The sequence below is a fragment of the Dermacentor andersoni genome, chromosome 3 (assembly GCF_023375885.2).
Source record: "Dermacentor andersoni chromosome 3, qqDerAnde1_hic_scaffold, whole genome shotgun sequence".
Classification (NCBI taxonomy): domain Eukaryota; kingdom Metazoa; phylum Arthropoda; class Arachnida; order Ixodida; family Ixodidae; genus Dermacentor; species Dermacentor andersoni.
Genome location: NC_092816.1, coordinates 23,421,593 through 23,448,753, shown reverse-complemented (window position 1 = coordinate 23,448,753; position 27,161 = coordinate 23,421,593). Strand labels below are relative to the sequence as shown.

Below are 27,161 nucleotides of genomic sequence, written 5' to 3'. Positions count from 1 at the left end.
GAGCGGCCGTGCTTTCATCGTCCGACGCGTCCGACAACCGCACCGTCGTTTGACCGCAGCCAATGAGAGCGTGGCTGGCATGTGACGTCTTCTGACGTTCCCTCCACAGAGGCGGGCCGGCGGGCCGGTTTCTCGTCGTCTCTCTTTTTTTTTTCTTTTTTCTTGCCGGCTGCAGTTACCGGTTCAGTTACCAATAGTTACCAGTTCAGTATAATTATATATCCCATGTCGTGCAGTCGCGCGCGCGGAGAACGAAACTGTCATTTTCTACCTTGTTCCAGCGCACGATCACGCTCTGTGGTGCTCTTGCGTCTGCCTCCGTGTTCGTGTAGAGCTAACTTATACCGCGAGTCAGGTGTTCTCGTGCACAGCGCGCAAAATCAGGCGCTACGTGAAACGAGACAAACGCAACAGCTCGCGCGCGAGACTGTCACCAGAAGTGCGGCGCGCGGGAAAAAGAACAAAAAAAAACGGAAATTGCTTTGTATCTAGAGGCTGCAGTCCATACACGCGAATAGTAAACATAATGTTGACGCGATTCATATTTTCCTAATTTAAAAAAATTGGTGCAGCTAAAAAAAAAAAAACGCCCTGTATACACACACAGAGAGAGACCTATTAGATGCACACGCCGCAATAACAGTAACCGTTCGCTGCAGAACATCAGAACACTTATATGATTCGTAACACCCATTTTATGTCCAACCAATCATGTCTGGTATTACGTAGATGTCAAGTGAAGTTTAGATTGCATATTTTTGTTATAACCGTTTCCTTTGCAAATAAACCATGGATAAAAAGTTAGCCTCACGCACTCTGCAAGAGCATGCCCAGATCACAATGATTCTCTGGACCAATCCGGACCTAAGCGCCGTGACAAAATGTTTCATTTATTTCGCACCTATGCCTCCCGGAAAGCAGCTGGTAGCACTCGCCCAGACTGGCGCCTTCGCTTGCACGATAGGAAAACAACGTTTAAACATATGTCTATGAGAAATCGCTGTGACGTTTAGCGTTGCGCAAACACGCCTGTAGACGTCAACTCGAGGTCAACTTATGTCGCTTGTGTGGCGTGCGTCGGATCATCATCATCCTGTCGAGATCACATGTTTTTATTGGTATTCGTATTGCACGCTCAACGTTTTCCAACGCGTTGCGACAGCGTTTTCCCACAGACATCCGACGGCCGACCGTCCACTGTGTTCCGCTGCGGCTGGAAGGAAGTCGGGCCTCACGCCTTTTTGGGTCCGACTGTGCAAACTGCTGTGACCGGCATGAACTACAGTCCGTCCACGAAGGACACGCGGTGAGGCAAGCAGAACACGCTTTTCTACTAGCCAGAATTACTGCTCACCCAGTTTCACTACTGTTAAGGGTATACACTGACATATGTTCGACCATTCATTCTTATGCGTTAAATGAAGGTTCTAGACCTCTTAAATGCAAAAAAAAAAATTAATGACAGACATCAGAGCGCCATTACAAATTTAATGCAATAGTTCTTTTACAGCTAGTTATGATTCAGTTTTCCAGGAGGAGAGAGAGAGAAGTAATTATTATGAGAGAAAAGCTGAGAGGTCGGCCTGAATCAATGTTCTGACCTGCGACTCGGCGTTGGGTGAAGGGGAATGGGCCTAGAAAGAAAGAATAGAGAATACGTTGATTATGAGGAAGAAGATGGTGGTGAAAATCTTGCATGCTGAAAGACTCTTTAATGCCTCTTCTCCAATTACAAAAAATTGTTGAGAGCCTTCAGACTATCAGGCTGATGACGAGGATCAGGCGAAGGCCCTCACAGAACTTTTTCAGTTATTGAGATGCAACCATATATGAGCGCCGACTACGGGGGCGCTCCAGGGCCCGAGCCCCCCCCCCCCCCCCCCCCCCCCCCCGGGCTATGCCGGAGACCCCCCAGACACATACACCTAAGGTGCAATTACCAGAGCTTTGTCACCCACATCATTTGAGATTTCGTTTGGCTTTCCTCGACCTTTTTACTTGAAATCTTACTGGGGCTAATAGCTTACTGCATTATTGTTAGTGCCGACGTGCACGGCTTTTAATTCATGCTTTCGCTTTATTTCTGCAAATCCTGACAATAGGAGGAAACGCGTATTAGAAGCAGTAGCGGCGGCTGCCTCATCCGTATTTTCTCACCTCAACGTTGTTTGAAATTTCCACTGTAAACACCATGCACATACACAATATATTTAAATATACACACAGGACAAAATTTATACATTTTTGAAAGAGATGGAGGTAGCCAATTAAAGCTTATTTTTAAAAGTAGGGATAACCTATGCCTAGGGAATGAATATGTTGCTGTATAGGGCTCTTTGTTTCTTTTTTTCTTTTTCTTTTTATTATAGCGACACACTCTGCTCCCTTTCCACCCTTCGCCATGCCCCGCGCACCTTTACTTTTGCTTTCTTTTTGCCTGTCCGCGCCATGTATTTTTTCTAATCGCGCGCGCGCGCTAGGCCAGACATTGGCATTGTGAACTGGCGCGTGATGCGCCGTGGCTTCTTTATGTGTTTACACGCACGCAAGTCTCGTCCATACTTTCAGAATGCCAGCATATGCCAGAACAGTTCTAAATTCCACATCCAACACAACAGATTTCGGGCCTCGTTTTATTGACCTCCGTCTCCGAAAACAAAGATTTTCGCATAACTTGGTATGATACACGCTCAGAAAATGAACAAAGGTGAAAAATGCATGACATGTCATGACTACTAAACAACACAAAAGTTCAGAGACAGTGAAAAAAAAATGAAACTCAAGAAAACGCGAAGGCCGTTTCAAGTACGCACATATAAAAAAAAGAATTTTATATTATGCCCTAAATACCAAAGTGTAGAAGAGATTCTGATATGCGCACTGAGAGCTTCTGATATACTCACTGAGATATTGCACAAAACTGGAAGACGTGTATGACATGGTCATGACAGCTAAAGAAAAGAAAATTCACTGGTAATGGCAAAAACAATGACACGTAAGATACCTAAAAAACAGAATAAAATGCTAAGATTGTCTTATTGACTGTCATACAAAAAAAAAAAAACAATTGCTTACTTATATACCTGAACAAAAGTATATGAAATGCGTGACATGTTTATTACTACTGAACAAAATGAAAAAGACATGGCGTAACAAAAATAACATTGTACTAAAAACGGAAATACACATTATCACATTATTTTGCACTTTGCCACAACTAGAGTAACGGTGGCAAGGGGGAGCAGAAGGTAGTCAGCTTTTGCAGCAGCACATAGAAATCGTTCGCCGAAAGCCCTATTCTTCAATCAAAGAAAGGTGAAATAAGCCAACAACACTGCTTTTCTTTCACCACGAATGCAATGCGTAGTAATAAAATTACGTCACTTAAGGCACTAAGTCATACCTACTTTCTGCAATAAACACTAACTGCAAAAATCTGCATATAGGACATTTGCAATGCTCATGCTTTCCATAAAAAAAAAGAGTATCATGCCTACACATGAAGGTTGTTCGCACGGTTTTCCTATCGGCAATTACTGAGATAATACATAAACACGAACAGTAATTTTTCAGCTGTTAGTACGTTTGTAGAATGGTGACACACAGAAAAAGCAATGAGGGCGGAATGTAAAGCAGGGCGAGTTACTGAAGTTGCAGAATGAGTCATGGCCCAGAAAAACAAGACATAGACCAGGTGACAATGAAGAGGAACATCTAATTGTCAGCTTTCTCTACCGGTAAGAGGGAAGTGTAGCACAATCAAAGTGCAGAGACGTCTGGAGACTCATGGAACACACACATGCACAGGGCCGTGTTCGTGTACATGCATCTTCTTATGTCCTTGGGTCTGCGCGCTCACCTATTGTCTTTAGGCACCCGGAAGAACCTTGCAGGGCTTGTTTTTGAGGTATTCGTGCACCACTGCACGATGCACGAGCGGTGCGAGTCGTGAAACGGGTGAAACATCGTGGCGCAAAAGGACACAGCTATCGAGAACCTCGAAACCGACGAAACTGCCGCCCCCCCCCCCCCCGGTCAACAAACAGCAGCGCACGCTTCCCGATAACAGCAGATAACGAAACATGAAACTTCATGCAGCGGGCTAAGCTGGCGCCGGCCCGGCGGGCGCGCGGGGAGACAGCCGAAAGTAAGATAGTTGGAAGGGATGGCAAGGGGAGAGGATTTAAGAGAAGGGCGAAAGCGCGCAGCCACCTGAATGTTTGAAGTAGTAACTCCTGAATGGGCGCGCAGGAAGCCGTGCAGGGGTAGCGAAGTTGCTTTTCCGCCCTCCCGATGGATGGCGCTAATTACCTCTGCCACCGAAGCGGTGGAGTTTCCGAAACCGAATGCGTGACGTAGACGTGACGCGAATAAAATTGCGCTGGTGGCCCGATTTTACTTTCGTAACGTGACGCTAACTTGACGTTTTGCCTAAGAAACTAAAACGAATGCACTGAATGTAAGGTTCTCGGTAAAGCAAAACAGTTTTCCTCCGCAGTAATAATAAAGCAGCTAGCTCAAAGCGCATGATTATTCCGTCGAAAACGCTTCTCGCTTCCGTCGTCTGCTGTGTACAAGCCGTCGTCTGCTTCATTAGCTAGGGTGCGTGTCCCCGGGAATGAGTCATCGTATGGTGGCACCAACGCTATTGTTTTTCTTCCTTGAGACAATGGGTCTGTTCGATTCGCCTGCACCACTGTGAACCAGTTCACGGCGGTTCACGAGTAGTACCCGCCGTGATTGCTCAGTGGCTATGGTGTTGGGCTACCAAGCACGAGGTCGCGGGATCGAATCCCGGCCATGGCGGCCGCATTTCGATGGAGGCGAAATGCGAAGACGCCCGTGTACTTAAATTTAGGTGCACGTTAAAGATCCCCAGGTGGTCAAAATTTCCGGAGTCCTCCACTACGGCGTGCCTCGTAATCAGAAAGTGGTTTTGGCCCGTAAAACCCCATAATTTAATTTCTTTTTCATGAGTAGCTCACAAATTGTGCAACTCTATTTCTGAGGAGCAGGCCCAGAGAAACTCTCGAAACGAATGCAAAAGTGCAGACACGGTGCAGGCGTTATGTTATGTCAGACTAATGTGTACTGAGTGTGTACGTTTGAGGGACCCTGAACTTCAGGTATGATCGGCTTCTGGGGCGCAAATACACACCACATTTGCGTAGACACATCAGATGTGCGCAAGCGGAGTTTTAACGGAGTTCGCGCCCGTGTGCTGCGTTGTCTGCTGCGCCGCTGCTTCGCGCCTGTACGCCTGCACCAAGTCAGCACCGACAGTCGGGTGGGTGCAGCAAAATCATGAACCAGCCCTGCACCATATATCTGCACCTTTTGAAACGAATGTCGTGGTTCAGCAGGCGCCATTGCCGCACCGCTAAAACAAATGGCAGGGTGCAGCGCCTCGTGAACTGGTTCAGGTGGTGTAGGCGAATCGAACGTACCCAATATACGCAACCTACTATAGCGGTGATACGCGCACGTTCTAGCCATGTTATCGCTATTATGTGAAATTAAGCAAAATAAAAAAAAAATTGCGTGACACACTACATACAAAAGTGAGCAACATGCATTTGGTCGCGCCGTCTTAGAGCGCATCAGCGTATTTTTAAACTCTGGCTAAAATTAGCCTGAACAGAGAGAGAGCTCCCGGAAAAGGGTGTCTTGCGGTGCTTTCTCACGGGCCCCAGAAATCGTCACAGTCAATGGACGGACGCGGCGGCTAGTTGCGGGGTCAGCTCTGAAATCAAGAGGCGCCTGCTTGGGTCAAGCGTATCAACCCCTGTCTACGAGAACCCTCTCACCTCGGTGTGTTCAGTGAAACCAAAGTGCGGAAGTGAGTGTGTGAACCCTACCCCTCAAAGGCGGGTTGATTACGATGACTTTGGACCCTCCCATTGGAAGAAGGTTGAACGGCAGTTTTCCTTCACCTAGGAATCTAGGGAGGACAGAGGGTTTTTAAGCAGCCATTTGTGGCTGTTCGGGGTGCTTTCTTTTTCAGTCATGCTAGACTAATGAAATGTAAAGTTCTCCACCCTTCATGCAGATCTTGTAAATAAATCCCATATTCCTCGTTCTCGATGAAAAGAAGTCCCTCCCTTCAACGTCCATAGCGTGGATGAGTCGGATGACGGCATGGGCCAGCTGCCACTTATTTCATACCCGACCCCAGCTCTTAAAACATAGTCTGTCTCGGTGCTTCTTGAAGCAGTGACGCCAAATCAAGTCGCGGACGTCAGAGTGAACACACGAAAAAATGTATTGGCTATTGATGTTGTACATAAGACTGCACTGCGAACTTTGAGCAAATTTACTTACGGAACTTGGCGGCATGAAGGTCCGCTGGTATATTCCTCTGGACAGTGACACCACTACTGGTGTCATCTACAACGCGGACGTCTCCATCTCCAGCGCTGACTTGCCTCTTCTAGTGAAGCCAGCCGTTGATGGCTTCGCCATACCTCACGTGTCTCGACTCGGCGAATCCCGCTGTGTGAAGGTGATTTTCAAGGGTGAATCTCTTCTCTCATACGTCAAGGTGGGCCACTTTAGACACCCCGTGCGACTCTTTATCCGAAAGCCATTCCAATACCGCAGTTAATTGCCTGAGGCTGGGATGATGATGATGATGAAAAACGTTTATTTGCTCTATTTTGCAGTGATTTTTGCGGCTTCAGATGGAGTCTTCCATCTTCTCTCCAGGGTCGGTTCCCCTAGTGCAGGGCTCCGCTGAGGGTAGCTGCCCTGCGTGCACGCCTTACTAGTCCTTGATGGACTTTCAGGATTTCGCTGGATAGCATCCTCTCCCACTGTTCCGCACTCGGGTTTTTTATTATGGCTAGCCCATCTATTTTCTGGCAAGCCCATGTGGTATGGTATAGGGTTGGTTTGTCTCCACACCATGGGCACTTGCTCTCGTACTGCGTGGGGTAGATCTTGCTTAGCATGTTTAGGCCACGTGAGCGCTGTGTGCGAGAACACGAGAGTTTGCTCGCGCTGCGCAGAGCCTCACGCTGCAGACTCCTGTGTGTACATACATGGGTAGCGATGCGCCCGGCGAAGACCAGAAAAAAAGGATGAAGGATGTTCGAAAGCACCTTGCACAGAAGCCGGGCGACGTGCGACGGAAGTGATTGTTTGTGCCGCAATCTTTTTTGCCGACTGTGGTATATACTTTCTGTAAATAAAAATAATTTCAGGTATTCAGAGAAAGACTTATTTTCTGCCAAATAACACAAGGCTGTGTATCTGCAGGCCTAATAGGCTTAGGCCATGAGCTCCAGCATGCCGATAAGCATACAGGCCGATACGCCAACAGGCCGATAAGCCAGCAGGGCTATAAGCCAACAGGCCGATAAGCCAGCAGGACATCAAGCCAACAAGCCCATATGCCATATTTCCGCATAGGCAACAGACTGGTAGCTTGTTGGAATTTTTGACTGGGATATATATATATATATATATATATATATATATATATATATATATATATATATATATATATATATATACAGTAGATTCCCACAACATCCTCTTTTTATATTTAGATAGAGACAGAAAAACACGCAAGAAAGCACGAAAAGATAGAGAAAAGGAGAGAAAAAAGAAAGAAAGAGAAAGTAAAGGGCATGAGGGAGAGAGCCTAGCGCCAAAGAGATGATTGTTGATAACGGGGTTATTCATGGCGCATTCGTCATTCCCCTCATCATTGGCAGTGTACAGATCGTTGAGGCGGTCTCCGTTACGAGCGCTTTCATATGATCGACGAACACGCAGGCCATTTTGTGGTGTCTTGATCAAATATATATGAGAGAGAGAGAGAGCAAAGAGAGGAAAGGCAGAGAGGTCAACAGACGAGCGTCCGCTTTGCCACCCTACACTGGGGGTGAGGGAAAGGGGGAATATAAAGTAGAAAAGAGGAAGGAAGTGATGACTGTGTGCGCAGTGAAGCACCGTGACACCAAAGTGGAGTTCCAAAGCTGGTGATGTGAGTTGATCACATCTGGGACGACCAAAGGGCCAGTGGTCGTTTCGCGAATAGGAGGCTGCGGGTGAGCTACGGGGCTTACTCGAGAGTTGCAAGCACTGGATTAAGAGCATCCAGTATTTACACGGCACTTCGCGCTGACAGAGTATGCAACTTGCTGAAAAGTTCACGAAGGGTATTTGTGAGGGACCGAAGCATCACAATCACTTGCTGGTCTTCGGACAATTTTCAGGAGTCGGCGCTGTGGACTCTACCGCAGTGCGCTGTATGATTTTATGTGACTGTGGCTCCGGCTGTGGCACCGGCTGTGGCATCGGCTGTGGCATCGTTCATGGCTCCGGCTGTGGCTGAGGCATCGGTCATGGCTCGCTCTTGAAAAAGGTTGGGTAAATAACCATAGATAATCGCGAAGTTGTACTTCTCAGCTTTCTGAATATGTTTGGCCTATTAAAAACCCAGTCACCTTTACAGCAATGGCTGCTAACTACTCCACTTCCAAGCGGTTGTCTCTTCGCTTCCCTCCCATTACGATAAGTTGTGCTGCAATCGAAGACGCCACGATCAAGTATGTCCACGAGAACTTCAATCCCGTTGAACGCGAAGCTCCACCTTTCGTGTGCTACAGCGGCTGAAGGTTCCGCGATGTTCCAGGTCTCCTTCAGCATGTGGCACCGAGAGTGCCGATGCTGGTGCTACGGCGTACAACGCCACTCTCTCAAGACAACTTTAAACCGACTGGACTCGAGACCGTTCTCTGAGTCAAAGATACTCGGACCATGACCACACCCGTCATTGGCACAAAAAGCGATTCGCGCGCTAGTACACTACTTGAAGTGCCCCGGCTTAAGAGACGGCTTATAGTGTCCCGGCGCATCCTCCCACATGCACTCAGTGCTCAAAGCTATGAAGGCACTTTCGTCTTTCTTGAGAGCGACTGGCATATGTGACCGTCTTAGACTCGCTCAGGCCCTCCGCGTGCGTGCGCGAGCTCACCACGATTTCCTCCCTCTCCCCTCCCTCTCTCTATCTTATCTTTCTATTCCCTCTTTCCCGTCCCCCCAGAATAGGGTACGTAGCCAACCAGACGCATTTCTGGTTAACATCCCTGCCTTCTGTATGGTAAAGAATAATAAATAAATAAATAAATAAATAAATAAATAAATAAATAAATAAATAAATAAATAAATAAATAAGTAAAAGCGACTACGTCAAAGAAGCTCGCTTCTGATGTCACTTCATTGAAGCCAGTTTGTTAACCCGTCCCTGCATACCAGCACTGTTAAGGCCATTAAAGGTATTTGCAGCTTTTACGGCGGGACCACGGGTGTGTTTTTTCTGTAGCCACAGTGGCGCAAGTGCCGGCCTGAGCGAATGTGCTCTTGCCTGCTACTCTGCACAGCTGGGGAGGGGAAATTGGGGAAATATGGCGGGTTTGGTTGACGATAACGTTGGCAAAAACGAATGCACACGTGGCACGACAAGAGATTTTCGCAACTGAACATGGGACTGAAAATTCGATTTGATAGGCACCATGAAAGGCACTTGCAGAGTAGCAACAACCTAGGAAGGCAGTACGTGTTTTGTTCACGTTCTTAAAGTGCATGCGTGCTGTGCCTATCCTTCTTTGACACCGTTGACCCGAATGTATTCATGTAAGCGTCACAAACGAGAATATGGTGCGCCCGTTTCCTCACTACGAACTCACTAATACTACGAACCTTACTTCGTGTAGTTGTCTATTCTTATCAGGCTTCGTGCTTTGGGTGAAACTGTGAAATTTTTTTTTCGTTTTAGGCTTGGTTCGGGTTCACGCACGTTCTAAGAATCTCGATTTGGATGCACTTCCAGCTTAAAATTCCTGTTGGCCTACGGCTTTCGGTTAGGGCTCGTCTCGACAATCTGCTTATAACGTACCCCATTCTCCTCCATATGTAAAGTTCCTGCCGCATTTGCTTCTTCCAGGACACCGCTAAAATATCCTAAGCGCTTCGTACATGTTACGCCTCAGAACAAAGAGAAAGCGAGTGTTTAGCGATTCAATTAGCTTCTAATAAATTCAAACTCTTTAATCTCGGCTCACACATCACCTATAACGTGCTCCCAATTCCCTTCAAACTTAAACTCGGGAGAATACTTAGCTGCTCCAGTACATTGCAAAACATACGTACAAGGCTTTGAAACGCTTCAAGTATGTCCTGTCAACCGAGAGGCTGCAAATGACAAGCATCTAAGCTCATATTTTCTGGCGTGCCGTCGCAATGACTAAAATGAAAGAAGAACAGCGCGTTATCGGATGCACATAGTGTACTGTGTTCGTTCAAAAAGCAAAGTGCAATGCTACAGCACATGGAACATCATGTTCAAGTTATGCAAACAAATGGAGAAATCACAAGCTACCCAAAAATTAAAAATGCTTATTGATTGACTTGAAACTGTAGTTGAGAAAACGCTAGCTGCTTCATGCATGCACGGCTTCCCTGCAGCAGAGTTCTTTAAAACATTCATATAATAGACTATGCTGCTATAATATGGGACCCCTATACAAAAGGTAATATTCTGAAACTATAGAATGACCAAAAAAGGCCGTACAGTTCATCTATAACAACTTTCGACGCAGCTCAGTGCCTGAACTACAAGCTCGCGCTAACCTAACCCCGTTATCCGATAGAAACCGCTCATAACGACTAAAATTTTTATATCAATTAGTTAAGCGGAACTATAAGATCGACGTTAGCGAATGGATTACATTTTCTTCCGGTTATTCAACACGCCAAAGACATTAACTAACAATAACACCTTTTCGTTCTCATAATAACTCTTTCAAGTATTCATTTTTTCCACGAACAGTCAGAGACTGGAATAACCTCAGCAGCTGCATCGTTCAAGCAGACTCTTTGTCAGCTTTCGCATCCCTTCTTGATGGGCTGAAATATAATTGGTTATCTCATAGTGACTGTTTATATGATATCTGCGTTGATTGTTCCTCTGTTTCATTAGCACATTTCATAAATGCTTTGCCCAAATTTTTTCGTGTTCTTTCTTTACAGTGACCTAGGCATGTATATATATTTTGTTTGCCATTATGTTGTATTTTCTCTCATGTATTGTATCCCACCTTGCTAAAATCCCAGTGGGGATTGCAGTATCAATAAATAAAAAATGAATAAATATGAATTTGGCCTCCTCCGTGTATGTATTGTTATCCTTTACACTCGAACAGAAAAAAAAGATTCAGCACCTTCGAATACAGGATTGTCGACTCCAATCTGAATAGCAGAGTTATTTCTACGTATATAAAAGTTGGAACATTCGCACAACCTTTTCAGAAGGCTAAAAGTATGCTATGCGTTTTTAAAACAAACTTACAGCAGACTGGCCACTCATGGTGACAGAGCAGGCGCAAGACTGCCGTTGAGTTTTCAGCTTAAGAAGTGTGGCGCCGAGCTCTCATCGAGTGTATTTTGTTCACTGTAAAATATTTTGTCTTCCCACAGCCCTTACAGGTCAGAAAGCTCTCCACGCGCGAAGATCGCTTCAGCGGAGGACGCGAGGAGAGAGTCGTTTAGAAAGAATGCTAAAACACGTGGCGTCCTGCAGGCGTATGCGAGTTCGTATCAGCGGGTGACGCAGTCTGTCGTTCGGTCACCTTATGCCTTTTTTTACGATTTTTGTGGCGCGGCAGTCTTTATCAACAGCGTAACCATCTCGTGCATGATGCTGTCTCAGCGACTTTCGGCGCTATAACCAATGGTACATTAGCTCGGAGGTTTCGGCTAGCCGATATACGCTTCTTCGTCCGCAGCGGTACCACTCCAGTGGAAGCAGTGCTGGGCCTGTCGCTTGCAACGCCTGTATAGAAGGTCCGCACGCGTCGACACGTCACGATTGCTAACTGGAGGATGGGTCTGCTGCCGTTGCTTCGACACTGGAAGAGGATCCTCATGGTTGCCATTCCAATCTTGCTGCTCCCTCTGCTGTCCTTGGAAGATCAGATGGTGAGTCGGAACGTTTTTGACACATACGCCAGCGATTCGCGCGCAAAGATCATTAGCCACGTCAAATTGCGTATGGCATTGATGTAGGGCTAAGGCCTTGAAAGGATGTCGCTGTTGCGGAGACGAGCGCAGTTCACGAAGAGTAACCCAGATGTGTGACAGTGGCTTACCAGGGTACAGTGATTCACAAAAGGACTTCAAACGTTGCTCCGGCAATTTGCCCAACCGGCGATGGATTTTCTTCTGTGTTCTCCGTGCCATTCCCATGTCACAAACTACCTTCGTGCGCATGTATCTCCTTTAAGCTCACCTTCCAAGCACAGTTTGTCTCTCCAGTTCCATGTCGAATTATGAACGATTCGCTGTCAACGCTAGGAGGCATGAAGCTTTTATCATTGCCTCTGTGATGCTATCCTTCAGGTTGTGGCCAAGGCTTTCTCTGTCACGCATTTGTCACGTGTAGTTTAAATTTACACCAGTCGATACTGCGTACTACATTCGACGAGGAGAAATTGTTTAGCCCCCTGCTCCGCACGCAAGTGGGAATATGGCCACTCTTATACGATCCTATGTCTGAAAACCGCTGAACTTGCGAACTGAATCATCATGATACCAGAGACAAATCCAGGCAGCTGCTGTACTTAAGGCCTCGCAGGTATTTAGAACTGCCATCATTCATGACACAAAGGTCGAGACCAGAGGCGAATGACACCAGATTCCTGCCTCTGAAATTGATTGTCGAGCTACCCCAGAGTAAGTGAGGCGCGTTGAAGTATCCAGTTATAATCCAAGGAACACTGATCTGTAGCAATGTATCGCAGCCTATCGCGTTCAAGTCGTCCTGACAGAAAAATCTAGACACCAATGAATGTGGATGACGCGTGCTTCTTTCTTACACGTAGCCAGACATATTGATTGCTGTCACGTGGTTGTACTGCGTTGTGGGGATACGCAAAATCCGTGTGGTTGTAAACGACAATTTTTTTCGCGTTCCTCGCACGTCGAAGAAGGAAAGGTTTCTTACCATGACAGTTTGATGAGAGCAAGTACGTTAGGTTTGCAATTAACGATAATGTGAATCCGATTTGTGAAAATATATTGATGGAAGGATTAGATGCGGGACCTCAGGCCTCTGCCATTCAACTGTAATATCGAAGTTTGTCTAACCTCAGTGTGAAATGGCAGTATTGGACTAGCCATGGTGTCTACTCAAAGCTTGCAAGTACTGGATATAAAACATCCAGTACCTGTAGTGCTGATGCTGTATTTAGTTTGCCGGGGAGCCCGCGAATGCCGTTCATCAATGGTCGAAGCATTAAGGTCACTTGTTTGTCCTATTCAGGCAGTTTATCGGCGGGCGCTCCAGAATTCAAGGCTGCCTATGTGTACTGTGAATTTGCACGTAGCTGTGGATTTGACAACCTAGGCCAAGCTGCATCAGCCCAAGCCTTGCTTATTTCGGTATTCTGGTCCCTATCAGCCACGGCCGGTCTGAGCGGCAAGGGAAGTGTAGAAGTAGGACACGCTGTAGAGGCACTGACTTTCTTTAACGAGCGTCGGCGACGATATCACCGTTTTTGGGTGGCTTTGGCAGCCTCCCGATGAAACGAATGGTCTCTTGCCATTTGTTTTAAGACAGCCAGCTCCTTTTTAATTTTTGGGCAGTCCTTTCACGAAACTTCATGGAATCCATGACAATTCGAGCATTTAAGAACAGGCGCCCTGTAATTATCCATGGAGTGGGTTTTAGCGCAACGAGAACAAATTGCTGTATTCTCGCATAGGCTTCTCATGTAACCCAGCTTCAAGCAGTTGTGATATTGTAGTGGCTTCGGTACAAGAGGTTGCACAGGATGTCGAACATGACCCACATTTACATACGAAGGTAGACAGTCACCCTTGAACACTATCGTCAAACAACGTGAGTTGCCCAGGCGGATAACACTTGCGATGTAGCTTCACTGGCTGACTTAACAAGAAAGTCTGAGTGAGGGCTGGGAATGACGGTAGCTACAATGCCGATGACATCGGTGATGATGTCAGAGCGCAGCGGGATGTGGGAACAGATCTTCATTCCGTCCGGGTCGGTGACGTTGCGCAGGGTATTCACCGTGGCTGCATGTGCGACATCAATCGCCAGGAAGTTCTTACGTGTATTCACTCTGATGTCGGTAATTTCATTCGGCACCAATCCCTGAAACAGCACCAGATGAGATTACCTGTTGAAACGGTTCATGTTGCCGTTCGACAGAGCTGGAATGAAAAGGATGGCGTGGGTCGTATGCCTCCGTGACGTTCTTCCACTCAATCTCCTCGAGGACCAAGAGGTCCTGGTGTTTCGGTTCTTTGGCTTGCGGCGACTAGCATGCAACTCCGGGCGACAAGCGTCACCTATGAAATGACGCCTTCATATACTGCTCAAAGGCGGTCAAAGTACATAGGCAAGCACAGCAACAAGCACAATGATAATGTATGGTCGCGGCCAGTGTCCCTGAGAAAGCCTAAGAGCGCCTCCGTTGCGCACAAGCACTAGCAGTCCTGCTCCATGGTCGAAGTACATGGAGCTGCCACGTAAATTTAGAGCAGGTTTCAAAGCAACCCTTGGTATTGTGGGGATGCGCGACCCTCGCGCCTCCCCTGATGTTTTCCCGCATAGCGCATCCCCTGATATGCTGTTTTTCCCGCACGGCTCGCGTGGCCTGGCGCCCGCGGCGCTCGGAGTGGTACAAGCGCGGTGTGAGAGATGGCGCCACCGTCGCGGCGGGGTTACTCGGGCGCCGAGGGACAGGCGCTTGCTCTCTTTCCCGGCGGGTCGGGGGACAGCGTGGACGTCCCGCGCGCCGCCGACCCATGCTTCTGCGAGACCGCCTCGCGTGGCCGCCTTGGAACGCGCCACCGTCCGCGTGACCGTACACGCGAATGACCAGGCGTTGGGATCCAGCATGGGGCGAACATATTCGCTCGCCATGCGGTCGCGGTAAGTCGAACTTCTAGATTTGTCGCGCGCCCATCGGCATGTTTTGGGGATAGCAACTCGGCTAGCTGGCATTGATCTATGAAAGGTGCAATAAATGCCCTTGTGATTGTTTGCACTACTGTGTTGTCGTTCCTTTGTCCCAAGAGTACGGAGGAGAACCCCGTATCTCCCACATCTGGCTGCCCAACGTGGACCTCTTGTGGCATCGGACGATAGATTTAACAGTTTTGCTTCGTTCAAGACCTTTGTTTGAACCGAAGCGTAGGCCTAGCGTGAATTTTGATCGCTAGCATCGGCGGCGTGCTTTCTTGAGCGAGGCGACGGAGGCTGTAGTGTGTTTGAACATGTCAACATGCTAAGCCTTTTCGCAAGTGTTTTTTTAATGACATTCGTCGGTACGAGAGCCACGTGGTCTGCATCCTGGGAGAGCGAGGCTGAGCGCCCGCGGAGCAGTGGCAAGCCTGAAGCGAGTGAGTACGGAAGCCTCGTGGGTGGTCCGAATTTCTTATGTAAATAGCTTCTTCTATCTCTTTGACTCGGATGAAGTCGCGGCTCTGGGAGCCGGGTGGCCGCGGGCCACGGGTGCCACGACGGGCTGACTGGTATTGCGGCCTGGCACCGGGCGCTCCGACACCGTCTGGGACGGTGGGCGCCGTCAACTCGGATGCTGTGTGCACCGAGCGGAGTAGGACCACCTCACAGAGCTAACGTCTCCTCGCGGCTGCCTGTTTTGCGCTCATTTTGAGTGTTGTTTTTGGATGCCGGTTGTTGTCAGAGTAGCGACGCTTTAGGCCTAAGGCTTTACGAAGCTGCCTGTCGCACGTGGAGGGACACAACCTGGTGGACCGTGGCGTTGAGGTGTTGCAAGTTGCTTCCCTCATTCTAGTTAGCCTCGCACGAATTGAAATTACTCGTTCGACTCAAGAAAGCGAGCTTCGTTCACGTGAACTTAGCATCTGAGTAGCTGCCCGATCTTTTGCTAGCCGAGTTGAACATCGTACCGCGTGGGCGATGCGCATGCAGAATTCCTCTCCCTTGCACTACTGTAGTGTTTGCCGAGTGTGTTGAGTTTACGCAGCGTGATTGGAGTCACCCCTGGCTTGCTGTCACCTGCACATCGTCTGCGCTGCTGCCCCGGACTACGATCGAGTCACCCCGGGCGATGGTGATGCTGTGGCCAGTTCGGCGCAGCGACTTCGGCGGCCTCCTGCATCCAGCTTACAACCCTCGGCGGCGGACAAAGGAGCCAGCGGTCACCGACAGCTACGGTGGCTCTTGCCAGCAGGGCGCGTCGGCGCGAGCGACGCTTGCTCGTACCGACTACTGCGTCGTCGTCTCCGGAGTCCTGGCCTGGAATGATGCCGTCGAGTCTGCAAAGCTGCTGCTGTGACCGGCGGACGCCAGCGGTGTACCCGAAGGACAGTCGGCTCGCATGTTATGGACAGCGTGTGGACATTTCCCCGGCGCGGCCACTGTTGCATGTACCACCTTGTTCGCGAAGCACGTGTTGATGTTAGACCGTGTCACATGTTTCGCCGGAATAAGAAGTGATTTAAGGTTGGGGGGATGTGGGGATGCGCGACCCTCGCGCCTCCCCTGATGTTTTCCCGCATAGCGCATCCCCTGATATGCTGTTTTTCCCGCACGGCTCGCGTGGCCTGGCGCCCGCGGCGCTCGGAGTGGTACAAGCGCGGTGTGAGAGATGGCGCCACCGTCGCGGCGGGGTTACTCGGGCGCCGAGGGACAGGCGCTTGCTCTCTTTCCCGGCGGGTCGGGGGACAGCGTGGACGTCCCGCGCGCCGCCGACCCATGCTTCTGCGAGACCGCCTCGCGTGGCCGCCTTGGAACGCGCCACCGTCCGCGTGACCGTACACGCGAATGACCAGGCGTTGGGATCCAGCATGGGGCGAACATATTCGCTCGCCATGCGGTCGCGGTAAGTCGAACTTCTAGATTTGTCGCGCGCCCATCGGCATGTTTTGGGGATAGCAACTCGGCTAGCTGGCATTGATCTATGAAAGGTGCAATAAATGCCCTTGTGATTGTTTGCACTACTGTGTTGTCGTTCCTTTGTCCCAAGAGTACGGAGGAGAACCCCGTATCTCCCACAGTATCGAAGAAGTATATCAACGTAATCTATTCAGTAGGCCTTTCATCGAATTAGTGCACCCATGCTAGCTCTCAACATAACTCACCTTCACAGCCAGCCCGGTACATCTGCATAGAAAGATGGCTCCAAAGAGGGAGCAACCCACCTAACCCTCATTTCTGGTAGAAGGGACTGCACAGTGAAAACACACGCCATGGTGGCGTAGTGCTTTTGGCGTTGCGCTGCTAAGCCCGAGGGCGCGGGATCAAATCCTGTCGGTAGAGGCAGCCGTGTCTTGATCGCGGCGAAAAGCAAGAACGGTAGGTCTTGGATATAAGCTGTTGCATCGCCCTGCTGAAAGCCTCGTGTTCAAGCAGTCAATCACGTGTAAGGGCAGTAAAGTTGTTTACACTTTAGGCCATAACATCACCAAGAGAGAGAAAGGCGTTAAAAAGATAACAGCGCGCATGGCGCCCATTGCAAGTTTTCGTGCTGCTTTATATGGTCATAGACATGCTGTGGTCCGCTAGAGCCTGAGTGGAGGAGTAGAGTAAGGCGTTCTAAAGAAAACCACAAAGTTTTATTGAATTGCTCGGTTTATCGCCTCCTAAGCAGACTGTTAAGTTTCGGAAGGCCTCACGGCTCTACGAAACAAGTGGTATATAAGTTAAAGAAACTGGCATTGTCGGTCTATGCTGATATTAATGTAAGGACATCCAGGCCTGCAGTTACTGATGGAAATCGCTGCTACTTTAGTGTGTTCATTGTACTTAAGAGTTATCCCTTATTGGTGTAGAAGAAAGGTGACTTTCTCGATATAAGTCTAAAGCGAAACCATTTCCGCTTATTGCAAGGGGCAGCCCTTGCGATAAGCAAGGCATGCTGCCTAACAGCAACACAGCCTGTTTCCTGTCTGCGTTGCAGGTTCCGTGTTCAAGCTATAGACAACAACACTTAGTTTGGTTTCTTAGCCTTTCTTTTTCGTTTCCTTTTCTTTCAGCCAGCGTGTCAGACGCCGTTGACACGCCGGCTAACTCGCGGGCGTTAACACGTGATTGACAGACGGCCGGGTCACTGGCCCTGTGCACAGTGCTCCTTTATTCTCAATTCGACACGCTAACGCACCTTCGCTCGTTACCGCACCCACCCGCCTTACAACTTCTCCCCTTTAGAAGAACCCCACCTATATATACTGTGGCGAGGAAAGCATATGCCGCCTTGAAGAAGACAAATCCACTTGTCGAAACGTTGGCTCCTGCTTTCGCCTTGTTCTCGTTTTGCCCATCGTCTTGAATTTCCGTCTCCCGCCTTCCCCGTGTTTTTCCTAGGTTCCGTGTTAGGCACACATAAAATGTGTTGTACACCTCGACATCTCCCACAACTCGCAGCTCGTCTTACAAGCATGTTGCCTGTAACACGGGAACTTGTGTCAATTTCGCCCATATGTTGCAAAGGTACATGGCTGCTTCCGTCGTGGACACGCTGGGCAATATCATCAACTGTGCTTCCGACCGGACGACGAACCCCGAGGTGGCCGAGCAAGTGGCCATTGCACTCGTCTTGCAAGACGGTCGGAGAGAAAGGGTGTATAGCGATTCGAAAGTGACCGTCAGGGCATTCCAGAAAGACCGGGTAGCCCGGCTGGCAATTCAAATTCTGAAAGGCGCCAAACACGGCGACACCTCCATACACTCCATCCTTTGGTTCCTTGCCCACGTCGGGGCGATTGAGGGGGTTCCTCTGAACCTCAATGAGTCTGCCCACGAGGCTGCGCGTGACTTTACCGACCGCGCTGCCCTCGGATCGGGCGACTCTCTCCCCGCACACAGAGACGCGCCTATCAAGCACAATGAACTTACCAAATTCTTTTACTTAGAGAGAAGGGTTTTCCCGCCGCCTCACTCCAAGCTAAGCAGGCCGCAAGCGGTCACACTCAGACTCCTGCAAACGAACTCCTACCCAAATCCGGCGTCTCTTAACAGCATATATCCCGAGATTTATCCGAATTGTTCATGCGTGGTCTGTGGTGAGGTTGCTACTTTGCCTCGTATGCTCTGGGAGTGCAGGTCGCTGGGCCCGAAGTTCACCAAGGAAGAGTGGGACGCGCTCCTGGGAAGTCCCGTCTTTGAGGAACAAATCCTGGCCGTCCAGCGCGCCCGTGATCGGGCTGGCAGACTAGATCTGTCAGTCCCGTCGTGGGATTAGACGGGTGCGCGTTTTATCGCGTTTTGCTGGACCCAATAAAGGTTTATTCATTCCCACAAAGGTACATGACTCCTTTGCCGGGAAGTCTCCGGTTTGTAAACGGTAGAGTTTTGTTAAGCGAAGTTCAAATTATTGTTGAAAGTGTTGCAACTTTTATAACGAGAGGCGACAGGTAGTGCATTGGCTAGAAATCTCTCAGCGTGCACAATATGTGCGGTACGACAGTGGTCTGAATTCACTGCACTCTTAGTCATTCTCACTGGTGGGCAGCTCATATCGAGCACATGCCTTTTCCCCCGCCGTAATGAGTTAGTACACGAGCCATCACTGAAGTGCAACAATCTTTGGTCAGAGCGTAGTGAATTAGCGATGCGCTGTTGTTGTGGAATGCAGTGGCATTGCCAACAGACTGTAACTGAGTGGTGCATCATGTTGTCGAGCGTGAAAAGATAACTTGCCTGTCCTACGCTGTCCTATTTTACCTTCAGTTCATTTCCCATCCTCAGGCAAACAGTCAATCAGGCAAACTATCAGGCAATCTATCGATCAAATTGTGTATTGAAACTAATATATCCACCTGTACTCAACCTTCAAGATTGCAGTCGAAAGCTTTCTTCATATTTTTGCCTCTAAATATACTTTCGAAGGCACTTCCTTGGAGCATACATAAGGCAAACGCGGCATAAACTGCATACTTCCGAGACAACTGTGCTGCACTGTAGCGAGATTTGCATGAGAGTTTCAACGCGAAATCGTTAAGGGCGGCGTGTCGCAGAAAATCCGGTCTTGGCTTCAGCGGCGTTGTCCGTTAGAGAAAAATCATCCTGAGCCATGTATCCCGAGCCACGCAGGCCCTCCGCGTGGCGCATAGGCGTTACTGAACTGATTGAATTTCTCAATGTAAAATGCGTCAGAAAATTCGTAAAGTACGACTTACAACCAACAGACATATTATCGGACTCTATTTTGAATATGCGAGAAAACAACATTCCGTTACGCGAAAACTTAAACACGTACCCCTTTTCCAGCTGCTGTTTGAGGTCTGTCTTTGTAGGAGCGACGCGCCCCGTTCGGTTCATTGCAACCACATCCAGGTGGCGCTCACCTCCGCGCATCCGCGACGGAGCATATTTTATTAAAATGTGAACACGTCTACCCAGCGGTCGATTTAGGCACCACTGGCCTCCTTGAAGCCCTTGGGTTCAGCGGGAGCAGTGGTAAAGCAAACAGGTCCGCAATAGACATTAGTAAGAGGCGATTGGAGGATTGGTGGAAGAAAAGTAGGGAAACGACAAAAGACGGAGACGTACAAAAGCACAATTCGCAATAGGGGATCAGAAAGTTTGGACGTGGTAGTTCATAGTGTCTTTTTTTTTTTCATTGGTTAACCTAGGTAGGATATTAGGCAGCATAGTAGCAAGAGCTTGGTGGCGCAACCCACCGCCCCGTTCCAAAGGGGACGCTCATAACATCCATCCAGCCATCCATCCGCGGCAGCAGCGTCGCCCGCCGTGGGAGGGAAAGAAAAGAACAAGAAAGCTCGCTTTCGTGGATAGCGTTCGCCGTCAGCGTTTCCGGGAAAACATTGCAGTTACATAAGCTGCAGTTGCCGGGAAGCGTGAGATGCAGTTAGGGACCTTCGAATGCTGTCGCGTTCCACTCTTAAAGGGGCACTAAAGCGAAACAATAAATCAGTTTAGACTAATGAAGCGTTGTTTGAAAACCCTGCAGGCAGTCATTTTAAAAAAATAGTTTGATTATTATATGAGAAAATGAAGGTCCAAGTATCAGTATTTGAATTTCGCGCCGAAACCCCAGCGCCGGTACGTCAGCGTGACGTCAGGGTTTCCAAAGTATGTTTTCGCATTTGGGCCGCGTTGGCCGAATAAAGGTTCCCGAAACTTGCCATGTTTAATATTTGGTTCCTTTAGAACACAATGTAGTCAATCTGTACCGCTATATATAATTAGTAGGCCCTAGAAGATGCCATCAAAATCCAAGACGTCACAGCCCCCAGGTGCGGGAACTTAAGTAGGCGTCGCCACCCGTGTTTCGTTCTTGCGCTTTATCTGGCTTACCAAACGTCTTATCGTTGTAAGAGTGGTGTTTTCGGTGTTGTAGAACGGTAATTTACTGATGCAGAAGGAATCATTTTTCACTTTAGTGTCCCTTTAAAGGTGAAGCATCCTCCAAGTTCTTCCCGCTTTATTTCTCCTACCTTTTCTTTTATTTCAGAAATCTCACTGCGCCTACGTAGTCGGTGTCGTGGGACTGTACTGGATCGTAGAGCCTATCCCACTGGGAGCCACGTCCCTCATCCCCATCGTACTGCTCCCCATGCTCGGAGTACTCACAACGGAGAGAACCTGCCAGTTGTACATCAATGTGAGCTCGTAGATGTGATATTGAGAATGCCAGGTCCAATATATTCTTGGCCAGTTTTGAGTGACGAGTAAGGGTCTTATTTTGTTACGCTGAACTGCGTAACTGAGCTAGCCTCTTTTAAGGAATAAACCTTCAGTTGTAAAATTAAGGCATGGCACATCACTGCAGAAGCTTGAAATACATTGGATGATGGCTTGTATTACTGGCCCTTAGGTTCATATTTTGGCAACGCTGCTATTTGTTTCTGTTACACTGTCTGAGAGCGAATGGCTTCAACGGCCTGATTTTTATTCCTTTTTTTCTGCTGTTTCAGGACACAAACATAATGTTTGTAGGCACATTGATAATGGCCATCGCTATTGAGCACTCGAACTTACACCAAAGAATCGCCCTCAAGACACTCTGTCTGCTAGGAACCGGCTTAAAGACGTGAGCAAGCCGTTTGATTTCTCACATTTTAATTTTTTTAAATGCGAAAGCGTCAAAAGATCTACTGAGCGAAAAATCCTCGCGTCTGTCGTCTGTAGCAGCGAAACAGCACCTAAGCTCCCATTGCCATTGGCTGTGACGCCCCGTCGCGAGTGCGCCTCGATGGAGCAGAGCGGGGGAAAGGGGACGCCTGCGGCCGCCATATCAACGCAGCAACAAAGAACGTCAAGTGGAAAGTCCGAGAGGCTGAGATAACCTCATGGATGGCGGATATGGAAAAGAAACCATCTATGAGCAACTACTTAAAAGGAAAAAACGAAATTAGGAAAGAAACAATTTATGATAACTCAAAGGGAAGCTCATTGCTTTCCGAAGCGAGATCAGGATGCTTCAGAACACGCACTTATGCACTTTGTAGCAATTCTACGATTGGGTGGATGTCTAATTTTCCATTAATTAATTACGTCTCTACACCTTGCGGTTTTCCCCAAAACTATTACGTCTAACTCATGGCTTTGCTTCGAGTTGTTGACAAATTCGACTTGGCCCTCCCATCTGCTAGACGCCTGGTTATCTCAGATGGTAGAGCGGCTGCCCCGGAAAGACGGTGGTCTCCGGTTTGAGTCCCGGACCACGACGAATTTTTCTTCAACTGCGGGGCTCTTCTTTCGAGGAAACTGTATGGGTTTCCTTTGTAGAAATTGCTACGAACGGGTCGATGTCTCATTTCATCATCATCATCATCATCATCATCATCATCATCATCATCATCATCATCATCATCATCAGCCTAGTTACGCCCACTGCAGGGCAAAGGCCTCTCCCATACTTCTCCAGCTACCCCGGTCATGTACTAATTGTGGCCATGTTGTCCCTGCAAACTTCTTAATCTCATCCGCCCACCTAACTTTCTGCCTCCCCCTACTACGCTTCCCTTCCCTTGGAATCCAGTCCGAAATCCTTAATGACCATCGGTTATCTTCCGTCCTCATTACATGTCCGGCCCATGCCCATTTCTTTTTCTTGATTTCAACTAAGATGTCATTTACCCGCGTTTGTTCCCTCACCCAATCTGCTCTTTTCTTATCCCTTAACGTTACACCTATCATTCTTCTTTCCATAGCTCGTTGCGTCGTCCTCAATTTCAGCAGAACCCTTTTCGTAAGCCTCCAGGTTTCTGCCCCGTAGGTGAGTACTGGTAAGACACAGCTGTTATACACTTTCCTCTTGAGGGATAGTGGCAACTTGCTGTTCCTGATTTGAGAATGCCTGCCAAACGCACCCCAGCCCATTCTTATTCTTCTGGTTATTTCAGTCTCATGATCCGGGTCCGTGGTCACTACCTGCCCTAAGTAAGATTCCCTTACCACTTCCAGTGCTTCGCTACCTATCGTAAACTGCTGTTCTCTTCCGAGACTGTTAAACATTACTTTAGTTTTCTGTAGATTTATTTTCAGACCCACCCTTCTGCTTTGCCTCTCCAGGTCAGTGAGCATGCATTGCAATTGGTCTCCTGAGTTACTAAGCAAGGCAATATCATCAGCGAAACGCAAGTTGCTAAGGTATTCTCCATCAACTTTTATCCCCAATTCTTCCCACTCCAGGTCTCTGAATACCTCCTGTAAACATGCTGTGAATAGCATTGGAGATATCGTATCTCCCTGTCTGACGCCTTTCTTTATTGGGATTTTGTTGCTTTCTTTGTGGAGGATTACGGTGGCTGTGGAACCGCTATAGATATCTTCCAGTATCTTTACATATGGCTCATCTACATCCTGATTCCGTAGTGCCTTCATGACTGCTGAGGTTTCGACTGAATCAAATGCTTTTTCGTAATCAATGAAGGCTATATATAAGGGTTGGTTATATTCCGCACATTTCTCTATCACCTGATTGATAGTGTGAATATGGTCTATTGTTGAGTAGCCTTTACGGAATCCTGCCTGGTCCTTTGGTTGAAAGAAGTCTAAGGTATTCCTGATTCTATTTGCGATTACCTTAGTAAATACTTTGTAGGCAACGGACAGTAAGCTGATCGGTCTATAATTTTTCAAGTCTTTGGTGTCCCCTTTCTTATGGATTAGGATTATGTTAGCGTTCTTCCAAGATTCCGGTACGTTTGAGGTCATGAGGCATTGTGTATATAGGGCGGCCAACCTTTCTAGGACAGTGTTCCCACCATCCTTCAACAAATCTGCTGTTACCTGATCCTCCCCAGCTGCCTTCCCCCTTTGCATAGCTCCCAAGGCGTTCTTTACCTCTTCCGGTGTTACTTGTGGGATTTCAAGTTCCTCTAGCCTATTCTCTCTCACCTTATCGTCGTGGGTGTTACCGGTACTGTATAAATCTCTATAAAACTCTTCAGCCACTTGAACTATCTCATCCATATTAGTAACGATATTGCCGGCTTTGTCTCTTAACGCACACATCTGATTCTTGCCTATTCCTAGTTTCGTCTTCACTGCTTTTAGGCTTCCTCCGTTCCTGAGAGCCTGTTCAATTCTATCCATATTATAGTTCCTTATGTCCGCTGTCTTACGCTTGTTGATTAACTTAGAAAGTTCTGCCAGTTCTATTCTAGCTGTAGGGTTAGAGGCTTTCATACATTGGCGTTTCTTGATCAGATCTTTCGTCTCCTGCGATAGCTTACTGGTTTCCTGTTTAACGGCGTTACCACCGACTTCTATTGCGCACTCCTTAATGATGCCCATAAGATTGTCGTTCATTGCTTCAACAGTATGGTCCTCTTCCTGGGTTAAAGCCGAATACCTGTTCTGTAGCTTGATCCGGAATTCCTCTAGTTTCCCTCTTACCGCTAACTCATTGATTGGCTTCTTATGTACCAGTTTCTTCCGTTCCCTCCTCAAGTCAAGGCTAATTCGAGTTCTTACCATCCTATGGTCACTGCAGCGCACCTTGCCGAGCACGTCTACATCTTGTATGATGCCAGGGTTGGCGCAGAGTATGAAGTCGATTTCATTTCTAGTCTCACCATTCGGGCTCCTCCACGTCCACTTTCGGCTAACCCGCTTGCGGAAAAAGGTATTCATTATCCGCATATTATTCTGTTCTGCAGACTCTACTAATAACTCTCCTCTGCTATTCCTAGAGCCTATGCCATATTCCCCCACTGACGTGTCTCCGGCCTGCTTCTTGCCTACCCTGGCATTGAAATCGCCCATAAGTATACTGTATTTTGTTTTGACTTTACCCATCGCCGATTCCACGTCTTCATAGAAGCTTTCGACTTCGTGGTCATCATGACTAGATGTAGGGGCGTAGACCTGTACAACCTTCATTTTGTACCTCTTATTAAGTTTCACAACAAGACATGCCACCCTCTCGTTAATGCTATAGAATTCCTGTATGTTACCAGCTATGTACTTATTAATCAGGAATCCGACTCCTAGTTCTCGTCTCTCAGCTAAGCCCCGGTAGCACAGGACGTGCCCGCTTTTTAGCACTGTATATGCTTCTTTTGGCCTCCTAACTTCACTGAGCCCTATTATATCCCATTTACTGCCCTCTAATTCCTCCAATAGCACTGCTAGACTCGCCTCACTAGATAACGTTCTAGCGTTAAACGTTGCCAGGTTCATATTCCAATGGCGGCCTGTCCGGTCTCATTTGCCCTTTATTAAATACTTCTCTCCACCTTGCGGGTTTCCGCAGAACTATTACGTTCAGCTACACCATGGTAACTAAATAAACCATGGATAATGACTGTTGCCTTTTGTTTTGTCATAGTTCGGGTGACTCACACGGATTGACCATGGGTCATACTTTCGCACCGTCAGTTTCTTCGAACTCTCGCTGTGGCACGACGTACCGCGAGGCATGATGTACGATTCAGGGCTGCAGATGGTCAACTGGTGTGGTAAGATGAGGCTATTGACAAGGGGCAACTAAAGGTCTGCATGCATTAAATTGGGCTAAATGATAACGACGATGTTTCCTAGCGTGTAGTCCGCTTGCGTAGGCTTAAGTATCGTCTGTTCCATGATGTGAAATCAGCACTGACGGGAGGCGTGTCCGACTCAGCATTTTCTGTCACCCCACCGCCTTCCGCGCGTTTAGAACACCGAAATGTACTGACAGTGATGCCGCCGAACCATATCGATTCAAGAGTGAGATCATCGGTAACGCCTCGTGCGGCACTACCGTGCATTGCGCAGGTTGGTATTCGGCGTCATGTTCATCTCGATGTTCTTATCAATCTGGATCAACAACGTGGCCATCGCCGCCATGATGATGCCCGTGGTAGACTCACTGTTGCAGGGCCTGCTGCAGGAGGGGCGAAACGACCCTCATAAACAAGACGAAGACGCAGAGGATACACTAGGTACATACTACAACGTCTCACATTTTTTGTAACTCAAATGTATAATATAATTCATGAAGTTGAACGTGTCGATGTACCGCTGGACTGTCATGGAGTGGACAGTTTTAGTGGAGGGTCTTAGATTAGTTCAGGGAGGATGGGATGTTAATTAATGCGTCATGTAGTCGTAAGCACATGTGGTAACAGAGCGAAAAACAGAGAAAGAGGGAGGGAGGAAAAAGAACGGGGATTACATGACCAAAGTTATTCCGATATTCAAAGACAGAAACAGACACTAACTTGGTAACTACCACCCCATTTCGCTAACATGCATTTGTTGCAAGCTTCTCGAGCACTTTACTGCCTCCCATATATCCAACCATCTTGAATCTACTAATACTTTTTCTTTCAAAATCAACATGGTTTCGGTAAAGCGTTGTCATGTGACACTGAACTATTGGAATTTACGGCAGATTTACATTATGGCATCAACAATAGCAAAATTATTGATTGCCTCTTCTTCGACTATGCAAACGCATTTGACAGAGTGCCTCACTGTCGTCTAATAGCTAAATTTACTGCTTTTAGGATTAACTCATTAACATTATCCTGGCGTCGCAATTGGCCATCTAATCGGCAACAGTTCGTATCTATGAATAACTTAAGCTCCTCCGCATCACTTGTAACGTCAGGTGTACCCCAGGGAAGTGAATTAGGCCCTCTTCCTATTTTTTTATCGATGATTTGCCGAGCGACATTTTCTCCTGCAT

At 47.9% G+C, this 27,161-nt stretch overlaps 1 protein-coding gene across 1 annotated transcript; it reads left to right on the top strand.

The window, feature by feature from the left end:
- Window positions 1-11,734: 11,734 nt before the first annotated feature.
- LOC129388319 (protein I'm not dead yet-like) lies at window positions 11,735-26,444 on the top strand. The gene is made up of 4 exons (XM_055078464.2): window positions 11,735-11,985; window positions 21,492-21,641; window positions 21,955-22,070; window positions 26,246-26,444. The coding sequence occupies exons 1-4, from the start codon at window positions 11,890-11,892 to the stop codon at window positions 26,442-26,444; spliced, it is 561 nt and encodes a 186-aa protein (XP_054934439.2). The 5' UTR covers window positions 11,735-11,889.
- Window positions 26,445-27,161: the final 717 nt, after the last annotated feature.